The 21,744-nt window shown below is 44.5% G+C and overlaps 1 protein-coding gene across 1 annotated transcript in view; it reads right to left on the reverse strand.

Annotated features, from left to right (window-relative positions):
• The window catches only part of LOC124596941 (Down syndrome cell adhesion molecule-like protein Dscam2), a 348,091-nt gene that overhangs the window by 229,585 nt on the left and 96,762 nt on the right, over window positions 1-21,744 (reverse strand). Inside the window, exons 8-10 of the mRNA XM_047135906.1 lie at window positions 17,239-17,377; window positions 17,032-17,151; window positions 12,698-12,874 (exon numbers count right to left, since the gene is read on the reverse strand). Of these exons, the coding sequence (XP_046991862.1) occupies window positions 12,698-12,874; window positions 17,032-17,151; window positions 17,239-17,377 (436 nt within the window). The remainder of the gene's footprint in view (window positions 1-12,697; window positions 12,875-17,031; window positions 17,152-17,238; window positions 17,378-21,744) is intronic.

Genomic DNA, 21,744 nt, shown 5'->3' on the forward strand with positions numbered 1-21,744 from the left:
TCAGTCCCCTAGAACTTAGAACTACTTAAACCTAACCAACCTAAGGACATCACACACATCCATGCCCGAGGCAGGATTCGAACCATCGACCGTCCACGCTAATCGTGTAACCGCTTACATTGGGTAGTGGATCGTTGACCAACTTAGCGGATCCCGGAAACCCACAATCTTACCGCGCAAGTTGATGAATCTGCAACCTACATGGTCGCAGAACCATCTGAGCCTCTGATTCAGGTCCTCCACTCGGTTCTGTACCAAACGGCCACATAAGGTTCTGTCGGCAATGTTACAGATGTTAAGCTCTGACTTCATCTTGCAAGCAAGATTGGCAGTTTTTACCACTTCAGTTTGCCACCTGAAACCAGAAAAAATCTCTTCCGATCCAAAATGACACCCATCGTTGGTACCGGCACGAGCCGGCACGTGCAGTCGGCTGCACCCTTTTCTCTTCATGGCATCTGGAAGCACCCTTTCCATATCTGGAATGACTCCTCCCAGTATGCAGACAGGTGCACACTGGATTCCTTTCCCTCCTTCACATCCATATCCCTAAGAGGCCGCATTAAGAGCCTAGTGTTGGAACTGCCAATTACCAGTAAACCGACCCTCTGTGATTGCCAAGACCTTGCGGACTGAGAGGCTTCCTCTGGAACAGCGGGAGTGACTGCATCCGGCTCAGAGACTTCGTCAGCCACAGATAGCGCCCGAAACCTGATAGTCAGACCAACTGGGCAGGCCCTCCTATCTGCCTCCTGAAAAGTCTTTCGCTGCTGGCCGCACCTTGTGTGGCGTCGCAACTAGTGCGCGATCGCCCATTTGTATATTAAAAGCTTTACTTCAGAATGTATGTGGGCTGCAATGTAAGCCGGTAGAGTATTATACGGTCACTAACGGACGACTTGTGTCCTGCAGACTGACGTCAAGACCATCTGTTGCAGCTGCGCGTGTGAAAGCAGTGGAGTAGCGCTGGCAGGCCACTTACATTATACGAAACTAAAAATATTAATAACTAATAAAGGAATAATCTGAGGAACGTCATATTTGATGTACAACCTTCTGTTGTGAAAACAAACAATATGTCAAAGTCTAGCCGGCCGAAGTGGCCGTGCGGTTAAAGGCGCTGCAGTCTGGAACCGCAAGACCGCTACGGTCGCAGGTTCGAATCCTGCCTCGGGCATGGATGTTTGTGATGTCCTTAGGTTAGTTACGTTTAACTAGTTCTAAGTTCTAGGGGACTCATGACCTCAGCAGTTACGTCCCATAGTGCTCAGAGCCATTTGAACCATTTTGTCAAAGTCTGAGATCAAAAATAGTTGTATTTTCGAAGTTAGTAAAATTCCAAAAAAGACGTAATTTTCCGACAGTCAAGAATTTAAATAAATACAGTGATGTTATAGTTCATCTTCAGTGACTATGTACGATGATCTGATAACACTTTTAGTGTTCATATATAAATTTGGAAAGTTTTTAGTTTCAGAAAACCTCTGTGACTTTTCTACAATAATAATTTCTAGAATTCTAAGTAAATATGTGTATTGTGTGTTACGGTGCGCGTGAATGAGAATGCGTGCGTGATAGTATGTGGGACGTTCGGCATTATTGAAAATCATTCATGTAATTCTCTACAGGAACTGGCAAGTGTTCCAACTCTGCAACGTGGGAACGAATCCACTAGTGGTTCCCCTACTAGTGAATGTCGGATGTCCAAGTATGTATGCTTATGTATAAGACAGCCAGAACATTCGCGACTACATAATAAATTTCCAGATATAGAGTAAAGCTTATAGTTCGTTTTGTTTATTTAATTAGAGAGTTTTGTGTTACTTAATTTGATGACGTCAATGAGCCTAGAGAAGTGGTTGGTGCTTGCTAGATTTTGGCGCGAGCCGCGCCCTAGAAGTGAGTTCTCATTGGTAGTAAGTGCTGACAGCCAATGAGAAGCGAGACGGTTGGCCGCCTAGCGAGGAGATATAGTTTGGAGTGTGGGAGAGTGAGAAGAGGGTCGCCAACTAGCTTTGATTGGAGGCGGTTATGCTGGATGTGACTTTCTGCATTATGTGTAAGATGAAGTCTTGGGATGACTTCCGCGTTATGGTCCAGTGTTAATGGTATCTGGTAGTGACCAGAAACTGTTTATGAAAACTTTAGAGTGTTGTGATAATTCGTCCCGACGAAAATCGCGAGTGAACTTCGAATTGTATAGCGTGGCGGTACTGAGTATATTTTTACAGAGTATTTTATGGCGAGCATAAACTTTAACTAAAGACAACCACTGAATATCGTGTGCAGAAGTAATTGGCCGATCATTGACTATTACAAGTAATTGGTTTCGGAATTTGGGAAGGTAAAAGTTCTGGCTGTTTTAGGTATGGTGATAACTGTGAGCAGAAACTTTAGTAATTTTCGTAAATGTGGGCTGATGATCTTGCTTAACGGCAATAAAGATCTATTGAAGGTTTAAATTTGAACTTCATGTTTAAAGTACGAGTGATATCCCCTTTCCGAATCATTTCTTTGAAGTACATAGACAATTTTCAGCAAATTTTACTTATAGCGGCCTCCGGCGTGTAGTTATGAGGTTACAGTTTCCTCAACACTGCTTTTCTGCGATCTCGTAAGTAGCTGCAGTCAGGAGTTTACGTGCGAAGATCTACCGCTGTAAAGAGGTAAGTGAACAAAAATTATAAAAGAAATTGCATTGCAGCAGCAACGTATAATCTGTCGCAATTGGTGCATCGCACGCACGCACGTAAAAATCCGTCGCACTTGGAACGACCTCCCACTCGACCACGGGTGAGGGTTCGACCCGAGTGCGAGCAGTACCCACGGCGGCCACAGCAGTGGACCGATCTGGGGACACGTGAGTCGTCCTGGGTGTCCCTCGCATCGCCTTGTCCGGCATCCCGCAGTGATTCCCATTGGCAACAGCCTCAAGCGTGACCGAAACTAACAATGCGTGGAGTTGCGAGTGAACAAACTCGACTCGCATCTGAACACAGCAATCAGAGTTACTATCCGTACCAAAGACAGCCCGAGAAATACACAGTCGTGAGCGAAATGATAGGAGCTGAAGCTAAAGGACACACATGAAATTTTAAATAAGTCACTTCTTACGAGAAGCTGTGTTAGCTCACAGTATTCCGATATGCTGCTGCTGCTATGAGACATACCACTCGACTGAGCGATCTAACTCTAAAAGTGGCTCTTGAAACACAAAACAAATCCATGGTGTGATGCAAACAGCGACTGTATGCAGTATACAGTTAGTAAAGCGCGGAACTGTGCCTGATAAATACACAAACGCGCGAGAAATATAGGAACTGAAGCGAAAGAACGCTGATGAGATTTACAATAAGTAAAGAAAACGAGTAAAGGAAAAAAACTCCGGAATTGTCAATTTACAATTATATCACACATAAAATATTTTCTGCCATTTCTATCCATCAATCTGTCTGCCCCTCCGTCTGAAGACCCCATTTCTCTTGCTACACCAAGAAGAAATGCAGATGATAAACGGGTATTCATTGGACAAATATATTATACTAGAACTGACATGTGTTTACATTTTCATGCAATTTGGGTGCATAGATCCTGAGAAATCAGTACCCAGAACAATCATCTCTGGCCATAATAACGGCCTTGATACGCCTGGGCATTGTGTCAAACAGAGCTTGGATGGCGTGTACAGGTACAGCTGCCCATGCAGCTTCAACACGATACCACAGTTCATCAAGAGTAGTGATTGGTGTATTGTGACGAGCCAGTTGCTCGGCCACCATTGACCAGACGTTTTCAATTGGTGAGAGATCTGGAGAATGTGCTGGCCAGGGCAGCAGTCGAACATTTTCTGTATCCAGAAAGGCCCGTACAGGACCTGCAACATGCGGTAGTGCATTATGTTGCTGAAATGTAGGGTTTCGCAGGGATCCAATGAAGAGCAAAGCCACGGGTCGTAACACATCTGAAATATAACGTCCACTGTTCAGAGTGCCGTCAATACGAACAAGAGGTGACCGAGACGTGTAACCAGTGGCACCGCATAATATCACGCCGGGTGATACGCCAGTATGACGATGACGAATACACGCTTCCAATGTGCGTTCACCGCGATGTTGCCAAACATAGAAGCGACCATCATGAAGCTGTAAACAGAACCTGGATTCATCCGAAAAAATGACGTTTTGCCATTCGTGCACCCATGTTTGTCGTTGAGTACACTATCGCAGGCGCTCCTGTGTGCGATGCAGCGTCAGGGGTAATGGCAGCCACGGTCTCCGAGCTGATAGTGCATGCTGCTGCAAACGTCGTCGAACTGTTCTTGCAGATTGTTGTTGTCTTGCAAACATCCCCATCTGTTGACTCAGGGATCGAGACGTGGCTGCACGATCCGTTACAGCCATGCGGATAAGATGCCTGTCATCACAACTGCTAGTGATACGAGGCTGTTGGGATCCAGCACGGCGTTCCCTATTACCCTCCTGAATCCACCGATTCCATATTCTGCTAGCAGTCATTGGATCTCGACCAACGGGAGCAGCAATGTCGCGATATGATAAACCGCAATCACGATGGGCTACACTCCGGCCTTTATCAAAGTCGGCAATGTGATGGTACGCATTTCTCCTCCCTACACGAGGCATCAAAACAACGTTTCACCAGGCAACACAGGTTAACTACTGTTTGTGTATGAGTAATCGGTTGGAAGCTTTCCTCATGTCAGCATGTTGTAGGTGTCGCCACCGGCGCCAGCCTTGTGTGAATGCTCTGAAAAGCTAATCCAGGCTCATCCAAGAATTGCGCCCAGCGGGCGCCAGGCAGTGTAGTTCAGCGCTCCGTCCACGACCGTGTGTCGCTAGTGTCGCCATAGGAGCGAGAGAGAGAGTGAGCTGCGGAGTCAGAGAGACCGCACACCACTGCTCTGCGCTGGACTGTCCCGCAGTCAGATCCAACGTAAACAAAATAACAGAGGAAGCGCACCTCTGTAAAAGAGGCCGCAGAGCGGTAAAACAAGCAAACCGTTTACCGTTTAGGTAACAACTAGTGTTCGTGTGGCAGAATTACTACGCAAAGCTTTAGACAATAATATCCAAAACAAGAATCGAAGAACATCTTAGTTGTTTTCTGACCCACAGGTTCATTCTATTAGTACTGCACATGCACACTCGTCATATGTACAGTAGGCGTCTTCTGAAAAATATATCAGTTTCTTAAATGAACTAGAGTCATAAATATTCTATTTTCGAAATAACTTTATGTAAGGGATATAGAGTCTCATTCTTACTGTTAGCAGTTACAAGTAAATAATTTTTGTTATACTTCAGGCTACATCCCTTTGTATCCGTTTTCAGAGTTTAGAAATCGGATCCTTAGTTTTCTGTTTTGTACGTAATAATTTTAACCGATCAAGTTTGAAAACTTATTAAGAAATAGAATTAAGGTTATAAAGCTCTTTCATTCTTACAGTCAACGTTGTTAAAGAAGACAACTAACATTTTACACTTTTTCGAGGAAACGGTTTTGTCAATGTTTGTACAACATTCCCTCAAAGAATTAGTCAAATTTTTATCGCCAAGTAATGAACGGCTCTTAGTTTTAGCAAGCTTTAAAAGAGAGAACAAGCGCTCACAGATATGCGTGGAACCAAACATTGAGAGAATTTAGGTCGCGTGCTTGTGCAAAAGAGGATATTTCTCTCGTGGAAGACAGCTGTAAAAGTCATCCAAAGTTTTACACATGAGAAAGCGGTCCTTCAGGCGGATGCCTCACTGTAGGTCAGTCAGCTCTAGTTGAAGCACTTGTGAGACGTCCTATGCCCGAAGGGAAAACGGGCGAACAAATATATCTAAGGCCGACTGAAGCTCACTTACCTCCAAAAATCTGTTTTCAAACCGTTCTTGTAATTCGCAAATGATTGCAACATAATCTGAAAGATCCACATCTTCTTTAACGCTGTCTAGTGCAGGAATGTGTCCACAATTCTTCTCGCGCAACTGCTTCTCCCACAAAACATGTTTTTTTTTTTTTTTTTTTTTTTTTTTTTTAATGCTTGAGTCGTCTGCACTAAATCAACGACATAGTGATTTTCGCGTTGGAGTGAAATGGTCAAGGTATTTAAATGACCACTAACGTCACTCAAAAAAGCCAAATTCACCACCCACTTAAGATCACAAAGTAATTCTTCTCGACGTCCTTTCATTTCCAAAAAGGTATTTATTTCGCCCCTCAAGGAGAAACCGATGAAGCACTTTACCTCTGTTCGGGAGGACGACGGTTCAATCCCGTCTCCAGCCATCCTGATTTAGGTTTTCCGTGATTTCCCTAAATCGTTTCAGGCAAATGCCGGGATGGTTCCTTTGAAAGGGCACGGCCGATTTCCTTCCCCATCCTTCCCTAACCCGAGCTTCCGCTCCGTCTCTAATGACCTCGTTGTCGACGGGACGATAAACAACACTAACCTAACCTAACCACCTTTCCTCTGCTCAGCCATCTTACTTCGGTGTGGTAGGGGATGTCCGGGTATTCCGCTTCGATATCAGCCAGAAATTCTTTAAATTGGCGATGTGTGAGTCCGTGCGAGCGAAGATAATTAACCGTTCGAAGAACTGTGTCCTCCTGGTGTATCAGACAATGGACTGTCGCGAATAAGGAACGGCCAACTTCAGCCATTTTTGACATCACGTAACTCAGAAATCCAGTGCGTATGCCTCGTAGCGCAGGGGCTCCATCCCTTGTTACACTGGTCAGGCGTTCCCACTTTAAACCCATTGACTATAACACGTTTTCCACGGCTAGAAAAAAAACCAAACCCTTGGTTGAGTCTTTTAATGGTATAAGATCGAGAAATTCTTCGGTGACACGCAGATTGTCGTCGACACCTCGAAAGAATATGACGAGCTGAGATATCTCCGCAACGTCCGCGGACTCGTCAAGAGCGACAGAAAGTGAAATGAAGTTTGCCGCTCTCTCCATTAATTTCCGCTCCATATCTGAGACCATATCTTCGACTCTGTGAGCAACAGTTTGAAGCGAAAGAGCCATTTTTTCAAATTTTTCCGTGAGGTCTGGTGGACAAATACAAGCCGGCGAGTCGACTAGGCTCCTTGATGGGATTCCCAGCAGCAAAGGGTTTCCCTGCTCACCCAATTCTCAGCGATCATTTGTAACTTGCGCACAAACTTTGCCTACCTGTTTCCTGCTCGTACCACCCCAAAAAAGAACATACAATTAATTTTGTACAATCCTGTTTTTAGTACACTTTTATCATTTTAACAATTAATTGTTTCATTCATTGAAACTCAAATACAAAAACTAACAAAAAAGATTGGTTTTAGATGCGTTTTCACCCAGTTCCGCTGAAAAGGACAGCGATGTGTGGTCGCAAAATAAATTTTTATCTATTGCAATATTTGCGTACAGTGGCATGGCGAGGCTCGGCGGGCGGTCTGCACGGCCAGCTAAGCGACACGGCTCGGCCACTGCGACAACATACGAGTTCGCCCGGGGCGCTGGCCGCGGGCGATCGCGGGCGCTAGCGCCACAGGGGCACAGTTTGGACGAGCCCGAGCTAATCATTTGCATATCACAGCATCTTCTTCCTGTCGGTTAAATTTCGCGTCTGTAGCAAGTCATCTTCGTGGTGTAGCAATTTTAATGGTCAGTAGTGTAGTTTAAGCTTCAAAGTCAGTGCAAACTAAAGATACGGCCATATATGTCACACATTCTGATACCCGAAAACTCGCTCATCAAAAACTACAATTGAACAATCTAAACACACACCAGCCCTGTTGATCTAGCGATAAGGAAAGCGATACAGCGCGTGTATGATTACTGCGAGGTCATGGGATTCAAACTTGGTCGGAACACAGAGTTCTTCAGTCTTCGTTTTAACCTAGCCTTCACCTCTCAACGATGTGAGCAGTCGCCAGAAACAAGACGTGCTTTGGAGTCCACGATAATGTGTAGGTCCCCTTTGCACGGTTGGATAACCGGGGTAGGTTAGGAACACCTAAGCCACCGAGGTGGCGTCCAATAGAAACACTTGCATTAGGCCATTGGGACACACGAAATTATTATCATTATTATAATTATTATTATTATTATTATTATTATTATGTATGAATGTAATCAAGTCTGTACGGAGCCAGCAGAGCGCGAGTCCTACTCAGTTGTCTGTACTTTTAGTCAAGTTGTGCCACAAATATCTTTTCTCGCTTCATTCGTTGTTCTGTCTACCCACATAATCTTCAGCTTTCTGCTGCACAAGCGCAGGAAATTAATACCACACAATTTAAAAAAAATACAGAAATGAAGGGCATCACAGATGCAGTCATAGGTTGTTCTCACTAAAAGAATAATTCTGGAGACATAATGAAAAATCTAAGGTAGAAGATATTTGCCTAGAGATTTCTAGGATTATTTTTCGAACACTTGGTTAGAAAACTTCAAGAACCATTTCTAAATTGCGAATTTACTATGCTGAACATGCACGTACCGCATGTGGATAAAAATAAGCGAAATAGCGTAATTCCACTAGCGTACTCAATGGACAAAGCGATTTTGTGCCCAACGCCTACTTTGTTTTGTTTGATAACGTACTACAATAACCAATTTCTTTTTCCTTTATTGAGTTTCGATTCCCCCTAAAGGGGGCGGGCTGGCAGCAGCTTATTACGCCGTTCTTCAGCCTACAGAATTTGTTTTAAAAAGATGAAGATAAGAAAAAATAATAACAGTTGGCGATAAAATCGGTGACTTACAGGTAAAATGGCAGAAAAATGCTGGAGCTTAAAACATAAAACACAAGGTTGATGATGCTAATAAAATACACAGGAAGCAGAAAAATAATAGACAGACAATTAAAAAAACATGGCGACAGTCTGGGTTCTGTTCGCAAGAGATATAAAATGCACCCCCAGCGACAGCATGATTTCCGTTTGCAACACTGTGGAAAGACGCACAACACTGAACACTCACTTAAACACTGCAATAAAAAGTTGGCACAAATATGACATACCACACCGGAGAGCAGGTGGGGGAAACTGGTCAGATGACGGGAAAAAAAGGGGGGGAAGGAGAGGAAAAGTGAAGTGGGAGGGGGAAAGGAGCCAATGGAAGAGGAGGATCTAGAAGAGGGGTGGGGGGTGCTGAGCAGACGTGCCAGGGTGTGGGGAAGGCAGAGGAGGGGAGTACGCCTGCCGGAGTGGCCAAGCGGTTAAAGGCGCTACAGTCTGGAACCGCGCAACCGCTACAGTCGCAGGTTCGAATCCTGCCTCGGGCATGGATGTTTGTGATGTCCTTAGGTTAGTTAGGTTTAAGTAGTTCTAAGTTCTAGGGGACTTATGACCACAGCAGTTGAGTCCCATAGTGCTCAGAGCCATTTGAACCATTTTTTTTTTCTGAGGGGAGTACAAAAGGACTCGGGGGGGGGGGGGGGGAGGGGGGAGAAAGGGAGAAGGTAGGCAGGGAGAAAACACAGGATGGAAGGGGGGAGGAAGAGGGAGCCCAGGGAAAGGATGGAGGAAAGGAGGGTGGGTGAGGATCAGAGTTGATAGGAGGGATAAATGGAGGGAGAGAGGGCACCATCCGGGAGGGGGAGTTGATGGAAGCCACCTTGGGAAAGGAGATGTAGGGTGTAGAGATGGAGGGTAGGGGGGATACAACAGTGAAGACGTGGCAGGGGGTGGGGATGGGAGAGGAGAAGAGCAACCAGGGGGTGAGGGGGTTCAAGGCGGCGGGAGGTGTAGAGGATGCACATATGTTCGAGGAAGAGGAGCAGATTGGGGAAAGGAATGAGATCATAGAGGATCTGCGTGGGGGACGGGAGGCGTATACGGAAGGCGAGGCGGAGTGCATGACGCTCAAGGATCTGGAGGGACTTATAGAATTTGGGGGGGGGGGCGATATCCAGGCAGCACTGGCATAACAGAGGATGGGACGGATTAAGGATTTGTAGGTGTGGAGGATGGTAGAGGGGTGCAGTCCGGCCAGAGAGGAGTTTGAGGAGTCGGAGGCGGTTGTGGGCTTTGTATTGGATGGAGCAGAGATGAGAGATCCAGGTGAGGTGACGGTCAATGGTGACGCCAAGGTAGGTGAGGGTGGGGGTGAGGCGGACAGGATGGGCGCAGACAGTAAGGGAGAAATCCAGGAGCCGGAAGGAGCGAGTGGTACGACCTACGATGATTGCCTGGATCTTGGAAGGATTGATTTTCAGGAGCCAATGGTTACACCATGCAGCAAAAAGGTCAAGGTGATTCTCGAGAAGGCATTGGGACCGTTGGAGGGTAGGAGCGAGGGCGAGGAATGCGGTGTCATCAGCATATTGCAAGAGGTGTACTGGAGGGGTGGTTGGGGCATATCTGCCTTGTACAGGAGGTAGAGGAGAGGGGAGAGGACAGAGCCCTGGGGCACACCCGCAGAGGGGTAGAAGGTGTGGGAATTGGCATGATAGATGGTAACATAGGAGGGGCGGTGGGAAAGGAAGGAGGCCATCAGATGGATGTAGTTGATAGGAAGGGCGTAGGTTTGGAGTTTAAACAGGAGACCGGGATGCCAGACACGATCGTAGGCCTTTTCGAGGTCAAGGGAGGCAAAAATGGCGGAGCGACGGGAGTTAAGCTGGAGGGAGAGGAGATAAGTGACGCGGAGGAGTTGGTCATCAGCAGAGAAGGAAGGACTAAAGCCACATTGGGTGTTGGGGAGGAGGTGGTTTTGGTGGAGGTGGTGATGGATGCGCCGGGAAAGGATGGATTCCAAGACCTTGCTGAACACCGATGCGAGACAGATAGGGTGATAGGAAGAGGCATCAGATGGAGGCTTGTTGGGTTTGGAGAACATCAGGATACGGGAGGTTTCCCATAGGTCAGGGTAGAAGCCAGTGGCCAGGATGACATTGTAGAGGGTGGCAAGGACTGAAAGGAAGGAGGGAGCGCAGTTTTTGAGGTGGCGGTAGGTAACGCAGTCGTGGCCGGGAGCAGTGTTGCGTTTAGTGCGGAGTGTGAGGCTGATGTCCTGTGTAGTGATGGGAGTGTTAAGTTCAGATGGTGGTGTGTGGCCCAAGCACTGGAAGCTAGGAGCAAGGGGAGAAACAGAGGTATTCGTACGGTCCATGACGTCAGGGAAGAGGGAATAAGCAAAGTGGGGATCATCTGGAATGGAAAAAACATCGGAGAGGTGAGAGGCAAAGTGGTTGGCCTTACTGAGGATGTCAGGAAAGGGACAGTCATTAAGGAGGAGAGGGTATTGGGGGGTGGGGAATGACCAAATAATGCCTCGCGTATTTATACCTAGCCTTACTTAAGGATTTATGTCGAGGGCAGTTGGCATTTATCTTACTTCTATACATAAATCGCACTAATCCTGTAACTGATTACGTCCTACCTACTCATTGAATGTGTAGCCAGACTATATAATTTTATTTATTGATCGTTAATGTGTTTAAAAGTTTTCTGTGGGAGACATATCACGTTGTATGTAAAGCCCTCTAGTAGTTAAGTTTTTATGATCGGTACGCGCCTAAATAACATCCTGGCGGCCGACCCAACAGAGGGCGCTGATCATTCATCTGTCTTTTTTTTTTTTCAGCTGTCATATAGACATTTTATCTTTCATAGGCAATTTATAGCTTGCTAAAGGCAATGTATTACGTATATTGAATGTTGACTGTAAATTCACCATAAAAAGGATCGGTCCTATTCTATTCATATATTTCCTTTTAATAATTTTATATGGGTAACTGCATTCGTCTTTTAATGTATCACAATTGGTTTCTATGATAGTTATCAATTTTAAAAGTCTGTTACATGTATTTTACATGATGTGTTTTTATCAGATTATGGTTTTTGCGTAAATGATGACTGCATCTAAGCCCACAGTAGCGACATCTAGGGAGGATGTAGGCAAACAGATTTCTGGTAGCTACTGTACTTCAGTAGCAAGTTGCAATAATGACTGTGGGGACGATGTGGCCTATTCTACACCTTATTTTAGATCTATGTGACGATGCTGTGCTGATTATATTTATATGTTTTGACGATGCCATTATGGCTTTATCACTTTAGGACAGGGTGTAAAAAAGGTACATTTTACCGTATTTTATCTGTACATTTCCCTGGTTGTATGATGGTAAATTGTGATACGTATTGGTGCATCATGTTGAAAGACACACTGCTCACTGGGTGTATATATTTGTATATTATAGATCTGAGGATGGTCATTACGGACTGAAACCGGTCATCGTCTAAAGAATTGATATTGTGATCAAAGACTGGAATAAAAAACAATTGGCAGTATTGGATCACTGTTTGTATACGCGACCATGTGGCAGTTGGTGAAAAATAAGATTAGTTTAATTATAAATAACACGGAGGCCTTCAAGAAGCGCTTCCTTTCCAGCGCCACGTATTACTGGGACGTGATGAAAACGTACTATGTGATACCGTGAAAAGTGTAGTTGCCTGAAATTTTTGTTTTTGTTTTGTGGAGAACAGAGGAAATTAGTTGTACCAACCGACAGTGTCAGAGAAGTGTTCCATTACCAATAAAACGTCACTGGCTGGTTGTCTCAAATTCCATTGAAAATATTTGACTAAAAAAACCTTAAACCAAGATGCCGTTAATTTTATAGTTCAAATGTGACAAAAGTATATCTTATGCAATGAGCTGCTAATAACATGCACATACGAGATGTAAGTAAAATTACCATTGACGTTTAGCTGGACAATCTTGCTGAGGCCGGCACCAATACCGTTGTCGGCGCGGCACAGGTAGAAGCCTTCATCCGATGACGTGGCAGGGTTTATGGATAGCGTTCCGTTGGCGAGTACCACCATATGTGACTCCATGTAGCCCAGAGGCTGAAAGTCTGACGCTTTCCCATCTGCAAGCGAAATGCACGTAGATTTTTTTTTTAAAATTCTGTTTCATAATCTGTCTTGTATACGTCATCCTGAACGAATAAATATATAAGGTTTTAAAATGTACGCAACCAAGTGTTCCGATCTGAACTCAGAAAGCAATTCGGACCAGTGATGAAATCTGGTAAAGCCCATGTCGTTGAACGATGTTGAACAGGTAGAAGTAACTGTTCTGTCCGCCTTCGTCTACGAGGTGTGGCTAGAAAAAAACCGGACTAGTACTGGTGAAACAATAAAACGAATGCAATAAGGCTGAAAGTCGCGTGGCCTGTCACGTGACTCTCGCTCCGCCTACTGCTAGAGTTTCATCTGCCTCCTGCACTCAGTCTGCCCGTGGTGTCTGTTTTAAGTAGTTGACGTTTTGTCTGTGCGTCGGAAAATGTTGAGTGTACAGAAAGAACAGCGTGTTAACATCAAATTTTGTTTCAAACTAGGAAAATCTGCAAGTGAAACGTTTGTAATGTTACAACAAGTGTACGGCGATGATTGTTTATCGCGAACACAAGTGTTTGAGTGGTTTAAACGATTTAAAGATGGCCGCGAAGACACCAGTGATGACACTCGCACTGGCAGACCATTGTCAGCAAAAACTGATGCAAACATCGAAAAAGTCGGTAAACTTGTTCGACAAGATCGCCGTTTAACAATCAGAGCAGTGTCTGAGTTAACAGGAGTTGACAAGGAAAGTGTTAGGCAGATTCTTCATGAAAGTTTCAACATGAACAAAGTGTGTTCAAAAATGGTTCCAATGGTCTCACAATTGAACAGAAGGAACGCCGAAGAATGATTTGTTCTGACATCCTGGAAAACATTGAAAGTGATCCCACCTTCTTACAAAATATTATTACTTGCGATGAATCGTGGTTTTTTACTTACGATCCCGAAACTAAACGCCAATCGATGCATTGGAAAACTCCTGGTTCTCCACGACAAAAAAAAGCACGAATGTCAAAATCGAAATTCAAGGCAATGATTATTGTTTTTTTTTGACATCAAAGGGATTGTGCACATTGATTGGGTACCAGAGGGACAAACAGTGAATCAGCATTACTACATTAGCGTCCTGGCTACCCTACGTGAGCGAGTACGGAGAAAACGGAACGATTTGTGGAGAACAAAGTCATGGATCCTTCACCAAGACAATGCCCCAGCTCACAGTGCGTTGTCAGTGAAGACGTTTTTGGCAAAACACAACATTCCCATCTTAGATCATCCACCCTACTCACCTGATTTGGCCCCCTGTGACTTTTTTCTTTTCCCTAAAGTCAAGTCAGCTTTGAAAGGAACTAGATTTGAGACTGTTGAAGCAGTAAAAGAAAAAGCGACGGAAGTAATGTATGGACTTACCGAAAATGATCTGCAGCATTGCTATGAACAGTGGAAAATTCGAATGGAGCGGTATAGAGACCGAGGAGGAGAGTACATTGAAGGAGATAACATGAAATTGTAAATAATTGTAAATAAATGTCTTTTCCATCATCAGTCCGGTTTTTTTCTAGCCGCACCTCGTATAATGGGCAATCAAAAAAGTTTCCGTTCGACCAGTGATGAAATCTGGCAAAGCCCACGTCGTTGAACGGTGTTTAACAGGTAGAAGTAACTGTTCTGTCTGCCTTCGTCTATAAGCGGCAATCAAAAAAGTTTCCGTTCGAAGGCCGCACAGTCCAGATTCGGTAAGCCACTCAGGCAGAATCGCCGTGAACTTTGTGGCAATCATTCCACCGACGAAGCACGTAGGAGATACGCGGTAGATAAAACACAGTGTCCTGCTGCATGAAGAAGTCTGTAACTACGTGCTATACATCCGCGTCCGACCCTTCATGTCCTTTTCTAAGAAGGCATGATAGTCTCATTATTGGGGGGAAGGGGGGTGGGGTGATAGATCAGGAGGACTATAAGTTAAGTAGAATACTCGAGTGTATCTCACTTGAGTTTCCGTAACTTCTGCGTTATGACATCTGCGATATGGGGACATGCGTTATTATGAAGCAGCGGATACCTACCGAGGTTTGTCCTTCGGCAGCCAAGAAAAGAAGAACGTTGTTCCTGTTTGGACGCAATTGGAAACAAAGTCGATAAACTCCGCGTAGTTCACGTTCTGGTATTTTCTGCACGACCATCGGAATGGCAGTAATGCCACATTAATCCCTTGCCTAGTTTTCAGTGCTCATGTACCCGCATCGGAGTTGCGCTACGACGCATTTACGCTGCAGTAAAATGGGAACTTTTTGACGGCCCCTTATATTTCACTGTTTCAAATTAGTTTTTCACTGTTCTTATTGTATCTCTTGTTAATTCAGAACTGTCCAGTTTGGGCAGTACTATTTCCTTTAAGAATATAGCATATTTTTTTGTAAACACCCTATCGAGTTTGTAAAATTTTATAAAATCATAAACGCTACAACAGCGTAAAGGCAATAACGTCTTGTCACACCAATGACTAGCTCCACTGCCATTTCTTTCTCGCAATGGGTTAGTATTCCGTGCTGGGTGACAACCTGTTTAACAGTGAAGAGTATCAGAAACTCGCTCTTTGCGAAAATGTTGTGGATCACTTTCGTATTTGTCATGTTATTGCCAGAGAGCGTCAGTGAGCACATCACTTTTAACTACGTTGTTATCTTTACCAGTGTGAGCGAACGCCGGAAGATCTCTTGGTAGTTCGAAATTAGAATTATATGTTAATACCTTCAGCTGCTGACGGGCGTTTATATATATCAACGGGGACAGGTGAAAATGTGTGCCGCGACCGGGACTCGAACCCGGGATCTCCTGCTTACATGGCAGACGTTCTATCCATCTGACAAGGGAACCTCCCCATCGCACCCCTCAGATTTAGTTATAAGTTGGCACAGAGGATAGGCCTTGAAAAACTGAACACAGATCAATCGAGAAAACAGGAAGAAGTTGTGTGGAACTATAAAAAAAATAAGCAAGATATACAAACTGAGTAGTCCATGCGTAAGATAGGCAACATCAAGGATAATGTGAGCGCGAGAAGTGCCGTGGTTCCGCGGTTAGCGTGAGCAGCTGCGGAACGAGAGGGCCTTGGTTCAAGTCTTCCCTTGAGTGAAAAGTTTACTTTCTGTATTTTCGCAAAGTTATGATCTGTCCGTTCGTTCATTGACGTCTCTGTTCACTGTAATAAGTTTAGTGTCTGTGTTTTGCGACCGCACCGCAAAACCGTGCGATTAGTAGACGAAAGGACGTGCCTCTCCAATGGGAACCGAAAACATTTGATCGCAATTGATAGGTTAAAAAAAAAAACTCGACAGGAAAACACGTCTGATATATTCTATACGACACTGGTGACGGCATGTGCGTCACATGACAGGAATATGTTGTCGACCCACCTAACTTGTACACTTGGCGAATGGGTAAAAAGATTCTTCTACCTTTCCCAGTTTAAGTTTTATTGTGGATGTGATAATCAATTCCAAAAAAGTGATGAAAACATAAGAGTTTGTCACATAAACTGCAAAAAATGAATGCAACAGTTTCACAGTCGCACAGTTTTCCCTGTGCTCTGTCAAAACATATGTTTTTAACGTTTTCAAATTTTTCCGCGTGTAGACCGTCAAATCCTGCATATGTCCAAGCAAATCTGAACATGTCCTGGAATTTTGGAGAGCGAAGTTGATTATGTGTGACTGCCTGAAATTTGATAATTGTCTGAAAATAAAAAATTAAACTTTCACTCGAGGGAAGACTTGCACCAAGGACTTCTGGTTACGTAGCTGCTCACGCTAACCACGGGACCACGGCACTCCTGAGCTCACAATATCCTTGATGGTGCGCATCTTGCACATGGACTACTCAGTTTGTATATTTTTCTTATTTTTTTCATAGTTCCACACATCTTCTTCGTGTTTTCTCGATTGATCTGTGTTCAGTTTTTCAAGGCCTATCCACTGTGCCAACTATATCTGAGTGGGGTGCGATGGGGAGGTTCCCTTGTGAGCCACCGAGGGCACAGAGGATAGTGCGACTGCAGGGACTATCTCGCGCACGCTTCCCGCGAGACCAACATTCTCACCTTATATGTCCACACACTACATTCGTGGTGTCCCAACCCAACACACTCATCACTCGTGGAGGATATTCATGGTAGTTGTCTTACCTTGTCCGCGGAGCCAGGAGACTATAGGTTGAGGGAAACCCTGGACTTGGCAATGGACAGTCACTGGGTTACCAGCCAAGGCAGACGTGTCCTTGGGCTGTATCAGCCACCGCGGCGACACTGCAATACAAGACGCGGAACATCAGGCTCCACCCCTGCGCTTCTCTGTCGACCCTCCCATCGTGTGAAGGGACGGCCCCTACTCACCGTTGACCTGCAGCTGCGCCGAGTGGTTAGCGCTGGCTGCGTTGTTGGAGGCGACGCAGGTGTAGGTGCCCGTGTGGTCGGCAGACAGCTTGCTGAACGCCAGGAAGCTGTAGAACTCGCCCGCGTGTTTCTCAGTCACCTGCACGTAGCGGCAACACGTATTTTCTAAATAGATCATGTTTAAAGATTATTTGGATTTCTAAAGTGACTAGTCACGCTTCAGCGGAGTGTGAGCTGATTTGAGACTTACCGGCAGATTAAAACTGTGTAACAGACCACGACTATACTTAGAACACTTCTCGAAGATTTGAGGAAGTTCCGTGTTCGATGATGATGATGATGATGATGATGATACGAGGGTTGGAGCTTAAATAGTGGCAACTATTTATTCACAACCGATACAAAAGAGTTACATGTTTTCACTTGTTACTGTTCTTCGAAGTAGTCACCAGCTTTGTGTAGAACCCGTTGCCAGCGATGCGGAATGCGTAATACACCGTTAGCAGAGCCTGTTCTGTAGATGGAGCGAATGGAGCGCTCTAAAGTTGCGATTCTCGTGTACGACTGTGATGGTGTTATCCTAACGTATTACGTTCCTCCACGACAGACCGTCAGTGTACAGTATTACTGTTCGTTTTTGGAGCATCCCCTGCAACCATCTTTGCGAAAGAAGCGGCGACACTTTCTGCGCAACCCACCCATGCAAACAGAAATGAGCGCTGGGCATCATTGGCCGGGAGGCCCCTTGCGGGGCAGGTCCGACCGCCTTGGTGCAGATCTTATTACGTTCGACGCCACATTGGGCGACCTGCACGCCGCATGGGGAAATGATGATGAAGACAACACAACACCCAATCTCTGAGCGGAGAAAATCTCCGATCCAGCCGGGAATCGAACTGGGGACCGTAGGACGGCAATCCGTCACGCTGACCACTCAACTATCGGAACGAACAACCCATCCATCATTTTGCACGACAATGAGCGGGCGCATACAGCGCAAGCTGTAGCTGCTCTGTTCGGTCGATGGGAATGGGAAGTACTGTACCATCCACAATACTCCCCGAACTTGAGTCGTTGTGACTTTGATTTAATTCCGAAGATGAAGGAACCACTCGTGGCATTCGCTTCAGAACTGTTCCAGAGATTCGACAAGCAGTAGACGGCTCCATTCGCACCATCAACAGAACAGGCTCTGCTAACGCTATGTTACGCCTTCCACATCGCTGGCAACGGGTTCTACACAACGCTGGTGACTACTTTTGAGGACAGTAACAGGTAACATGTAATTCTTTTGTATCCGCTGTGAATAAATAGTTGCCACTGTTTAAGGTTCAACCCTCGCACTTGATTTGTGGGGAACTCAACTGCGCGATTATCAGTGTCCGTACAAATCCCCAATATTTTTGCAGTCCAGTCACGCCACTGTTCCCGAATGATGATGAAATGATGATGACTACACAAACACCCCGGGCGGAGAAAGTTCCCGACCCGCCCGGAAATCGAACACGGGACCCCATGATCCAGAGGCAGCAACGCTAGCCATTTAGACCACGAGCTGCGGACACCGTGTTTGGATGCCGGTCCGGCACACAATTTTAAACTGGCAGCAAATTTCAATATTGAGATTTCTGTGACAAAAATACTGACCACTTAGATTTCAGAAATGAAGATAAACTGTCCAGTCTCGTGGTAGAGCTAGACGAGGAAGGTATGTACAGCGTGTTAGGGGGACATGGGAAACAGTGCAGACGTTGTAATGCGGAAACGGAGCAAAATATCTGACGTCCAAAAGGGCATGATGATTCGCTTTCGGTTTATATTTATTAATAAAAGGGTTGTAGGCTGCAGCAGTTATGCTGAAATGAAGAGGCTTCCATTAAGTGGAGAACTTGCATCAAACAAGTCCTCGACAGAAGACCACACTAACAACAACAATAATAGACCGAGAGTAAGACCTTATGAGGCCAGCCTTATACGACAAGGGTAGCTGGAATGATCCTCAAAACTACCGTCCAATATCATTGACATCCTACTGTTGTAGAAGGCTGGAACAAATTTGATCTCAAATGCAATGAGGTATCTCTAACAGAATTACTTCTTCCACGGCAGTCAATATAGATTCCGAAAACATCTGTAAAGCGAAACCCAACTCGCACTTTTCGCATGTAACAACCTGAAAGCCAGTCAGGTAGATGCACTATTTCGTGACTTACGAAAACCATTCGACTGACACGGGGACCGCGTCTACTCGTCATTACCGATTTCGTTCGAATTTGGACAGAAACGTAAGTGGCAGAAGTGGGAGTTCCGGATAACTGAGCGTTTATTAAAAAAAAAGAAAACAATATCATTTTTGGGGCAGGTCTGGAGCGGAATAATTCGTTTATCTTAGCGTGGTTTCCACAGCGGAAAAAGTATAGTATGATAATCTGAAGGTCGTGGATTTGAATATCTGTGGGGATACTTCTTTTTATTTTCAGTTTTTACCATATTTGCACAGCAAATAAACCGAGACAATACATAATACATTGTATTTGATGCGGTTGTATCCTGTACAGGACAGCAATATTCTTATGTTAATTGACTCACGAGGAAAACAAATAAATCTACAGCTATACAACCAAAAATTTCAAGAAGAAGAGGGGTTGTTATCGTGCAGTATTAAAGTGATTCCCCCAAATTCACACCGCTTGTGCCACCCTGTGATGTCTATTTTTCTCGTCAGCTAAATAATTTGACCAGAAAGCTCCAAAACTGTTCTTACCTCATAGAGAGAAGGAAAGAAATCGCATCCACAGAAGACTGCATGAAAACACACTCCATTGTAAATCACAAGCTATCCTCACCAATATTTAGCGGAATGATGCGACATGCGTGGTTTACTGGCAAACTGCGCGACGAGAGAGAACGTTTTACGACTGTAAACAAAGCCTTCTTCTGATTATAAACTTTAAAACAACTATGTAATTGTAAAAATGCGGCGTCTACAACGTGTGAAAGACGCCGAGAAAATTACTACTTCCCTTATTTTTACGATGACTGTTACCCGAATACGTGTAATTCAACTACTGTAAAATAATAAAAGTATCTAATTGTATATACGAAGTTCTCGTGTGTGTCTTACAATCCCTTCTCCGAAATTTATTTGCATTGCCAAATTTTCTTTGGAGTTTTCTTTTCACGCCTTTTATGACGGTACTAATAAATACAATACGCCGAGCATTCTCTCGGTTTATTTGCAGTGTAAGTAACATAAAAATTGAAGAAAAAAAGAAGATTCCGCATAGGGACTCAATCCCACGATCCTCGGATTACCGTTCTGTACTTTTTCAACTAAACGAAACGCTGCTTGGAAACTGCTCTAACATACATGGATAATGCATCTCCAGACCCGTAACAAAAATATCTTGACCATCTGGAGCTCACACTTCCGTCACTTTCGTTTCTCGGCAAGACCGGCATCCTCGTATACCATAAATTTGGACGAAATCGGCCATGACGAGAAGGCGTGGTCGCATTGTCAGTGGCACACGTGCTTCCACTATCGGAAATACGAGCGTATGGGGTTGTTGTTGCTGTGGAAGTGGTCTTCTGACCGAAGACTGGTTTGATGCAGCTCTCCATGCTATTCTGTCCTTTACAAGCCTCTTCATTTCAAAATAACTACTGCAAACTATTTGAACCTGCTTAATGTATTCTTCTCTTTGTCTCCACCTACAATTTTTACCCCCAACATTATCCTCCGGTACTAAACTAGTGATTTATTGATGTCTCAGAACGTGTCCTACAACCGATCGCTTCCTTTAGTCGTGTCATAAGTTTCTTTTCTCCCCAATTCTATTCAGTACCTCCCCATTAGCTCCGTGATCTACCCATCTTGTCCTCAGCATTTTTCTGTAGCACCACATTTCAAAAGCTTCTAGTTTCTTCTTATCTGAACTGTTTATCGTCCACGTTTCACCCCCATACAAAATAATTTTGTATTCGATATTAACAAATTTCTCTTCTTCAGAAATGCTTTCCTTGTCATTCCCTGTCTACATTTTATATCCTCTCTACTTCGGTCACCATCAATTATTCTGCTCCCAAAATTAGAAAAACTCATCTACCACTTTTAGTGTCCTATTTCCAAATCTAATTCCCTCAGCATCCCCTGATTTATTTCGACTACAGTCCACTATCCTTGTTTTGATTTTGATAGTGTTCACCTTATATCCTTCTTTCAAAACACTGCTCATTCCGTTCAACTGCTCTTCCAAGTCCTTTGGTGTCTCTGACAGAATTACAGTTTCATAGACAAACCTCAAAGTTTTTATATCTTCTGCCTGAAATTTAATTCCTTCATCAAATTCTTTTACTGATTGCTGGATGTACAGATTGAATAACATCAGGGATATAATACAAATCTGTCTGATTCCCTTCTCAACCACTGCTCCCTTTCATGCCCTTCAACTCTTATAGCTGCCGTCTGATTTCTGTACAAGTTGTCCATAACCTTTCGCTCCC

The sequence above is a fragment of the Schistocerca americana genome, chromosome 1 (assembly GCF_021461395.2).
Source record: "Schistocerca americana isolate TAMUIC-IGC-003095 chromosome 1, iqSchAmer2.1, whole genome shotgun sequence".
NCBI classification, from domain to species: domain Eukaryota; kingdom Metazoa; phylum Arthropoda; class Insecta; order Orthoptera; family Acrididae; genus Schistocerca; species Schistocerca americana.